Source organism: Austrofundulus limnaeus, unplaced genomic scaffold, assembly GCF_001266775.1.
Source record: "Austrofundulus limnaeus strain Quisiro unplaced genomic scaffold, Austrofundulus_limnaeus-1.0 Scaffold15, whole genome shotgun sequence".
In the NCBI taxonomy this organism is placed as follows: Eukaryota; Metazoa; Chordata; class Actinopteri; order Cyprinodontiformes; family Rivulidae; genus Austrofundulus; species Austrofundulus limnaeus.
The window spans coordinates 3,985,037-3,994,240 of record NW_013952417.1 but is presented as its reverse complement, the minus strand read 5'-3'; the positions used below and the strand labels follow the sequence as shown (position 1 = coordinate 3,994,240).

General features: G+C 39.7%; 2 protein-coding genes across 4 annotated transcripts in view; one reads left to right on the top strand and one right to left on the bottom strand.

The window, feature by feature from the left end:
* The window catches only part of atf6 (activating transcription factor 6), a gene marked incomplete in the record, with an annotated part of 58,026 nt that overhangs the window by 48,280 nt on the left and 542 nt on the right, over positions 1 to 9,204 (top strand). The window contains 1 exon segment of one of the 2 annotated variants that reach the window (XR_001309840.1): positions 1 to 465. 2 annotated transcript variants of the gene reach the window in all.
* Positions 463 to 9,138, bottom strand: olfml2ba (olfactomedin-like 2Ba). 2 transcript variants are annotated; one of them, XM_014002952.1, is made up of 10 exons: positions 8,801 to 9,138; positions 8,522 to 8,638; positions 8,167 to 8,430; positions 7,893 to 8,000; positions 6,518 to 6,679; positions 5,684 to 5,909; positions 5,038 to 5,567; positions 4,704 to 4,935; positions 3,313 to 3,489; positions 463 to 2,353 (listed from the first exon to the last, which is right to left on the bottom strand). In XM_014002952.1, the coding sequence occupies exons 1-10, from the start codon at positions 8,819 to 8,821 to the stop codon at positions 1,740 to 1,742; spliced, it is 2,451 nt and encodes an 816-aa protein (XP_013858406.1). In that variant the 5' UTR covers positions 8,822 to 9,138; the 3' UTR covers positions 463 to 1,739. The 2 variants fall into 2 exon arrangements, with proteins under 2 accessions (XP_013858406.1, XP_013858405.1); XM_014002951.1 differs by having other exon boundaries at positions 8,522 to 9,138.

The window sequence follows — 9,204 nt, the reverse complement described above, 5'->3', positions numbered from 1 at the left end:
ATATTACTATTTGCTTGTTTGTTTTCTACTAAACTTTAGAGTTAAATATAGAAAAATATATTTATAATATGAAGTTGCCTCTGGCAKAGTGATTGCTGGAGATTGGAGGATTGGGTAAAGAAAACGGCTGGATGAGAGGATGTATTGAAGCGCAACATAGTTTGGATTTTAAGTGTGGTCATCTGTTTTTGTTTTTTTTTTAATTACTGTAAGCCATTTGTGTGTAGTAAGGATGCATTTTGAAAACTCAGGAAGTCCGGTAGTCCTAAATATACCAGGCTTTAACTTAAATATTCCGTGTGTTTTGGGGTCTTTGCACTGTGTCTTTCATATTGATGCTATCTAAATATTATGATGTAACAGTTCATCTGTGTGGTCGAAGGAAACTTGCACAGTTTTTTGTGTTTGGCCAAAATGATGTTTTCGCCTAATTTTCTCTTTTTTTTTTTTTTTTTTTTTTTTTTTGTGGGAAGTGTTTTATTTTAATTGTCAACACAAACCTCAAAGGCTTACTGTGTGTAAAAAAATATATAAATGGTTTTATATAATGCATTTCAGATGTTGGTAAATAAAGATTTTTGTCTCTGTTTACCGGACTGACATGGAGAATTCTGAGCCAAGAAAACAATTCATATTCTATCATATAGAGAACACTTGTGAACAACCGAGCTGTTTGACATAAAACCACTAGTGAAAAAACAATTAACAGGCTGCATTGTAATTTATTTGGTTCTTAGAAATTCAAACTTACTAAACAGTGYTTAAAAAAGTTAATTTTCAAAGCAGAAATGAAGATTTGTTTGAAAATGCCCTAAATGTGTGTTTTTGTTTTGTTTTTTTACTTTTTGGTTGTTTTAACTTTAAAGAATGGGATCAGGAGTATCCTTATTCAAGGCCAGTTTTGTATAACGCCCATAAGATGCTCTTAAACTTTGTAGACAAGCTTTTGTTTCTTTGGGATGGGGAGGGGGGAGTTTTGTCAGTTTTTTGCTTTGTTGTGTATGGGCTCGTTATCAMTTTGAAAAATATGTACCAGACAAAAGTTTGGTACCTACAAAAAAATGCAATTGTTTTTTATGTTCTTTTATGTGTTTTAAACCAAAATAAACACTGGATTTTCTTTAAGTATATCTGTATTTGTCTTTTTGTAAGTCTTGACAGTGCATTGCCTCAGTTTTTATTTTGGAGTATTAGCTCCAGTCTCTCCCACATTGCATCAGTTTAGACCCCCACGCTCTAAATTACGAGGTTTTAACATTCCATCTTTCATGTTGGCAATTTTTATTTGTTTCCCATTATGCCCTGCAATAGTGCCAGCGTTTTACTTAAGTAACGCTTTCAAGTCCCAATTAAAGCTACTTTTACATCCTGTGTGTTCTGCAAAACAAATTAAACATCCTCAGTGTTCTTCTAGCCTTTTTTTAGGGTCCTGAGAACTGAAATTTTGAAAGAAAAGAACCTCTCGCTAGGATGTAAAAACATGTAAAACAGAAACATGAGATTTATGTATTGCTCTTAGTCAAGCCACAGGCCTGCTCAGATACTTTTAATGTTTTAATCCAACATGTTTTTTTTCAAATTTCATAGTATGTACAGTACAACTTGGTGTATTGAGTGTTTTTAAGGTACAAATTAAACTCAATGGATTATATATGTACAGTTTGCCTCGTTTCCATACTGAAGGCTYTGTGTGGACTGATCTACAATCCAACTGATTTTAAGGAACAATTGAGTCCTTGTTAAGGTTCCACATAAGCAAACTTAATATTATACGTAACCTGGTGTCCATTGTCCCACGCGTACAAAACACCCTCCCTGGGGTTGTAGTCGATCTGTGTGGTGTAGGTGTAGTTATTGATGAAGGGCATTCTGGGAATCATCTGAGTGTTCGTGTGCGTGTCYAAGGCATACTCCAGGTTTGCGTCCCTTCGGTTATAGCTGTCAACAGCATACAAGACGCCGCACACGATGAAACAGTTCCCAAAATAATTTCGTCTGAGCCCGGTTCTCCAGGTGGTCTCCCTCTGCATGCTGAGGTCCGAGGGGTTCAGCCGGCGCAGAACGACCACCTCCTGTAAGAAGCCCTCGTCGTCCAGCGCCGGGTAGATGATCCAGAGGCCGCTCTCGTCCACAGCGAGCTCGATGTCCGAGTGGCTGCGCCATTCCCACGGCGACGAGGACTCCTCGAACAGGGCATCGTGCAGCATGGTCCAGGCGGCCACGACACGCTGCCGCAGGTCAAACTTGATGATGTCACGGGAGAAGGCCCGGTTGTAGTAGAAGGCTCCATCGTAGACCACATGGCCCGTGCCAATCCAGTTGTAAGGAAGCTTGTAGGAGTTGGTGAAGCGGCCTTAAAAAGTGGACAGTCGTGATTTGTACAGAAGGACAAACWAGAGAATGTTTTCTACAAACCAGTGGTGGAAACATCTAACCAAAACCTTGAAGCTGAAGACTGGTGGGACTGACACAAACCTATTGTTAGTTTTCRATTGCTCTAATTTGAAGGTGGGTGGGATCATCTGTGGCAAATCGGCCAATCCAAACCGGAGTTATAACTTATAACCTAACCCTAACCGACATACAACCCTAATTCCAATGAAGTTCGGACATAGTGTACAACATAAATAACAGAATGTGTAAATACTTTTCCATCTATATTCAATTGAATACACTACGAATACAAGATATTTAATGTTCAAACTGATAAACTTTATTGCTTTTTTTCAAATATTAACTCATTTTGAATTTGATGCCTGCTCCATATTCTAAAAAAATCTAAAACAGGGTCACTGTGTTAAATCACCTTTCCTTTTAACAACACTCAATAAGCATTTGGGAACTGAGGACACTAATTACTGAAGCTTTATAGGTGGAATTCTTTCCCATTCTTGCTTGATGTACAACTTCAGTTGCTCAGTGGTCTCCATTGGTGTACTTTGCGCTTCATGATGTGCCACACATTTTCAKTGGGAGACAGGTCTGGACTGCAGGCAGGCCAGTTTAGTCCCCTAACTTTTACTAAGAAACCACACTGTTGTAACATGTACAGAATGTGGCTTGGCATTGTCTTGCTAAAAAAAAGCAGGGACATCTCTGAAAAAGATGTGGCCTGAATGGCAGCGTATGTTCATCCAAAACTTGTAGGTAGCTTTAAACATTAATGTTGCTTTCASAGATGTATAAGTTACTCATGCCATGGGCACTAACATACCCCGATACCATCAGAGATGCTAAATGAGAAGTTAGTTCTGTTATTAGTGAATTAGTGGAACTGTGTCCACCACTGCTACAAACCTATGAGTTGCTTACCTTGTTTAAAAACTTCCAGGTTGTTGAACTCCAAGAGGTTTTTGCCGTAATAGAAGTCTGTGACATAAATTTTGTTGTCGGCAGACTTTGGATCCTTCATCCACGCTCCCTCCTTCTTGCCGTAGGTGTTGTGAGTGACTGGTTCAGAGATGCTTGCCAAAGTGTCCTTGCATTCCCCTAGAGAGGCATAGGAAAGTTAAATCTGAAACGATTAAAGGGATCCCCGATTAGTTGTAACATTAGACTTTATTTGATAAATATATATTTTAACTGTAAAATAAAGACTGTAAAAATACTGTAGGCTGTATAGTTTTGTAAAATTTTTAAAATATATTACACGGACTGAGCCATTTTATTTACACACAAAACATTGTGGGTAAATGATGACGTGGATAAGTTCTCGTTGTGAGCGAGCTATATTCACTCTGAAGGTTAATCTTGGACAATATCTGATGATTGGCTCTTTTAAATGAAACCAGAGAGCGTTGACAGAGAGGAGAAGGTAGAAATGACTCAGCCTGTAACTGAAAATATAGATGGAGGACAACAGAGCTGCTTCATGGAAGAAGAACCTCAGCTTAGCCTGCTTACGTTAGCGCTGACGCTATATTGCCTTATATATGTATTAGCTCAGCACTAGCGTGACAAACTAACAAGCTAAACTGAGGTCCTCCATCCTTATTTTCAGTTGCAGGCTGAGTCATTTTTGCATTCCCCTCTCTGTCATGTGGATGGAGGACCTCAGTGACGAGAGGAGAATGTGTAGCACTGAGCTAATACATATATATGGTGATAGCGCCGGGGCTAATGCTAAAGCTAACAGGCTAAGCTGAGGTTCTTCTTCCATAAAGCAGCTCTGTTGTCCTCCATCCATATTTTCAGTTACAGGCTGAAACTTAGTTACTCAGTTACTTATCATTTCTACCTTCTCCTCTCTGTCAACGCTCTCTGGTTTCATTTAAAAGAGCCAATCATCAGATATTGTCCAAGATTAATCTTCAGGGTGGATATAGCTTGCTAGCAGCCTCGCACCATGGACCTATCTACGTCATCATTTACCCAAAATGCTTTGCATGTAAATAAAATGGCCCTGTCCATGCAATATATTTTTAAACTTTTAATTTAAAATTTATAAAAACTAAACAGCCTACAGTATTTTTACAGTCTTTATTTTACAGTTAAAYTATATGTTTATTAAATAAAGTCTAATGTTACAACGAATCTGGGATCCCTTTAACTGCTTAAATCACACGAATAAGTGAGGTTGACATTGGGAAGTAAATGATGATTTTACAAAGTTAGATTTTCTACGTGAAAAACATGAAATTACATCTGTCCTTTTTAAAAAAAAAAAAGACTTCGTAATGACCACAGGGGAAAAGATTATTTACCAGATTTTCTTGAGGTTGATTTTTCCTGCCTTTGCATTGGTTCACCTGCGTCCTCCACTTTTACTTTTTCCCATCTAAATTTGTATTTCTTTTTGACCTGAGCAGCCTGTTTGGTAATTCTTGGCATTTCTGTTGTAGTAGTTGTGAAAACCGGTGTACTGGTGTCAATACGCAAAGTTGAGCTTGAAACGTTGGTGGAGTTGGTATTTTCCTCTGTTGGCGTGGCATCAGTCTGTGTGGAAGTAATAAACGTGGGGTAGGTTAGCCGGCTGGTTGGTAAAGCCACTGCTGTGGGGTTTAATGGAATAGTGCTTGGGTTAGCTGCTGAACTTACATGCATGGTTTGGGTTTGWTCTGTTAGCTTAAGGCTAGAGGTTGCCATCGTAGTGATGGGTGAGTATTCTGGTGTTTCTGTGGGATTATAGGAAGGTTGGGTCCTTTCCTTTGGAGAAACACTTGGAGAKGCACCTGCTGGTTCAGTCATAGGATCCGGCCTCCTGGTGACCCTGTCTGCAGCAACACTTRGACTAGTTTGAGACCTCGTATCTGCGTGTATGGCTCTGGTTGGTCCAAATGTGACACTTCTCGTGACAGATTCATCTTGTTGTACGTCTGCAGACACTTTAACTGKCTTGGTTTCAGGGATACCTATGATCTCATTGTGAGACTCGAAAATTAGCTCTGTTTTTTGGGGTTGTTTTGATTGGCTGCTTTTCTTGTAACTGCGCACAGGGCCTGTCGTCTTCTGTCGGAATGATCTCAGGCCCACTCTGGTCCTGGGCCGAGGCGCACGGTGAAGAAGAAGATTCTCTTCAATGAGGAGGTTGACTGGACCGTCGCCGCTGAATCCATCGTATTCAAAAACTAAAATCAAAACAGGAAGATTCTATGAAGTCCGAATGCCATGAATGAAAACTAATGACACATCAACGTATGGATATCGATTAGTAACGCTGTCGCCTTTTCTAGACGGCACTCACAGTTCTCTCCGGGCTCTCCATCGTCAGCCACCATGGGATCAGGCTGAGATTTGTAAAAAGTCATCCCTCTGATGATCATTCCATTGTCTCCGGTCTTCAGCATCTGGGAATCTTTGGTTCGCGTGTTGTTCAGAGTCACTCGAGGTCTGACCTCAGTGACCTGAGCAGAAACATCTGCCTGTACGATGGCTGGATTTTCCACAATAAACTTCTCCTCGTACTTCCCCTGTTAATGACAGAAAAAACATTTTAGGAGGCAAAATAAAAATCATTTTACAATTAAAATGTCCAGATCTTTTTGTTCATATTTTTTGGCATTTTTGTTTTTWAGATCCTTAGCTGTACTTTCCAGTGTTTCTTTATTCCTCAGTGTTTATTCTTGTGTGTTTTGTCCTCTCTGCTCTWGCCCTGCCCACTGTCACCTGTTCCTCGTTGTCTCTTCCCCAGGTGTTTGTGATTTATGATCATTAGTGTTCCTTTATATTCTGTCCTTCGCTTTGTTCCTTGGTTCTGCATTTTGCTTTCTACAGACAAGTCTTGATTTCTTCCTCATGTGCCTTCCTGTGTTTCCGAGCATTTTTTTTTGTAAACAGACCTGCTGCCACGTCAGCCATTTTGTAAATAATTTGTTTTGTACTTCAGTCTGCCTCACTCTGAAATCATAACATAGAGCAAATTAGACTAGACGAATATGAAAAACTAATACATATTTCTTGTAAGAAATTTCTTGGAAATCGAACATGGTATTTTTACTTTTTATGTGATTTTGACAATAATTATACATTGTTAGTTTAACAACCTCCCRTTGGCTGTGATATCAGGTGTTTTTCTCACCTCTGGGTTTTGATATGCTGCTGCCCTTCCGACCTCGCCGAGTCTCTTTTCATCTTGATGCTGACGAGGAAGAGGAGTGGGTGGGTTTTTGGTTACTTCTGTCRGGATGAGAGGACTCTCCTGAGGCTTTGCCTCCTCTGCAGTGTGGTTCAAAGACACCACCTTCATCAAGACGAAGACAAGTTAAGATACAAACAAGATACATTGAAGGTTTTAAAGAAAAATGGACAGAATAAATGTATAAAGTTGACCTTTTAGTCGTTTTGATTGACTTATTTTGAGCACTTTGGCAAGTAAAAAGTTTTTTTTCTGACATCAACTTTTGCTATTACATCATACTTGTAGCGCACCCTTACCAGAATGCAAACACACCAAAACAACTGATCAGAATAGACATGATTACGTTTCTCTGACAGATAATTCATTCCAGTCTTTCTAACGTCAGCGACTCGATGCGACATTAATGCTTTTAAAGGATACAGCTCATTATGACTGTACGTTAAATCAGTCTGCCAAAGATTACCAGTTAATTCACTGCAGACTCCCAACATTTTCAAATAACACCATACAGTGCAAACACTTTGAACTGTCGTCTGAAAGTTGCTTCGGTATTTACAACACGCACTTAAAGCTCCATTCAGTTTTAATTTGAATCATCTTTAGAAGTCTGACTCCTCTCTGCAGCCAAGGCAAACCCTTCATGCGGTTTGTACTGCACCTGTTAGGGCTTTGATTCATGATGTGGATTTGATTTGGGGACAGAACAATCGCAGCTGCTCTCTCTATGAAAAGAGCTGTCATCAGCCACTCTGTAAACAATGAAAGTGGCRGTAACATGTAGTCCTGGATGATGACTGGGAAAAGGTCAAAATGGTTATTTATACATGTAATTTTCCYGTCAAATTTTGCTCTTCCTAAAAGATTATTTTAAAATAAAATAAAAATCCTCATTTGTGATTTCCATTTATTTCTTAAATGAAAATTATGCATAAAAGACTAAAAATGAATGCTGCTGATTCCATGCCACATCTTCCAATTACACAGGTCCAAACCCTGTCCTAAAGCAGGGTTGTCTATTCTTAAAAGTAAGTGCATGTACATGAGGTTAAACAATGGAATAATCTAGATTCAGGAATAAAATGTGCAATAAAAATCTGAATATAAAAAATTATTGATAGTTAGGATTACTTTAAGAAGTGTTATTATTATTGTGTTATTAGATATATTACAGGCAGTGCAATACAAACATTTCTATGTAAAGTATGTGTCCCAAGAGCRAACTCTGGTAGGCCAAGGTCAGAGGCCAAGGTCCCCACCCATAATGCACCTCTTTAACAACCATCAGCTCGTGCATTATTCCTTCTGCATTGGGTACCTTTTCAATGTGATCCACACGCTTTAGAAGCTTATTGGTCAGGGAGTGCAACTTGAGAAGATCCATTCCATAGAAGGAACCCTCCAGCAGCTCCAGGATGGTGGACAGCTGCAATGATCAAGTAGATTCTGTCAAATGACCATTAACCCATTCCTGATGTTTAAAACAGGCTCATCCCTTTCCAACTGAGTCTCTGTTTGCATATTTAAATGAAAGCTTATAATCCATGTTAATGTCTCAGGTGATCCAGAAGCGGCTCTAGACTGGACTTCACCTTGACATTCTGATTTTCAGCCTCCCTGAGCTTGTTGAGCCTGAACTCTCCCTCGCAGGGGTTGACAGCGGATGGCGGAGCGACACATGCACACTTGCAGTCCGGTCCAGAGGTGATGGTTTCCACCGTGTAGAAGTCCTGCTCCGTGGCGCTGCCTTCTTCTATCCGCCCACAGGCGCTCCTGCTCAGGGGTCTGACAACACATTTACACCGACAGTCAGAGCCTTCTGACAGGGCTTTCACTTTGTCATAATCACCAAGCAGCTACAAAGAAAAAAGGATGGATGGTTTTTTTCTCTCTCTCCACCAGGTTTAATCAAAGATTTTATACACTAATAACTTAAAAAACACCTACCTTAGAGAGGATGCTCTCCTGACCTTTCATCTCCTCATGCAAACCTTTATTTTGCTCTGCATTGATTTCAATTTGAGACCTCAGATCTGGATCCAGGAGCTTTGGGGCTGCAGAGACCTGAGAGGAAAACCCGCAGCACAACACCAAAACCAACAACTTCAACATTTTCTGAAGGCTCCAAAAAAGTTCAGCAAAAATTTAAAAAGAAAAAAAAAAGGAAAATGTCATCCCCTTTTAGTTGAAAAAAGTGCATTAATAAATAACATCAGGTTAGCTTACGTTTTGTAACGTAGGAGGCATGTTTTAGACTGAATGAATGAAGCTTTTAAAAAAGTTGCACCCATGAGAGAGGAGCTCCGGCATCTGCAGCTGGGAGACTGGATGGGAGGCGGATCTGGTCCCACAGGCGAGGAGGAGTGACCCTGGAACACAGGAACACCCAGGGACAAACTTTACAAGAAGAGTTTTATTTTACTTTACTATATATGTAGAGAGTCTAAAATGTCACTTTGATTTTAGAATACATGTTCAGTTTGCAGTCATTTGCCTCTTTCTGCTGCTCCTCAGTCACATCAGAACATGTTCAACTGAGGTTGTGCTGCCCTCTAGTGTTCAAATCTATCTATCTATCTATCTATCTATCTATCTATCTATCTATCTATCTATCTATCTATCTATCTATC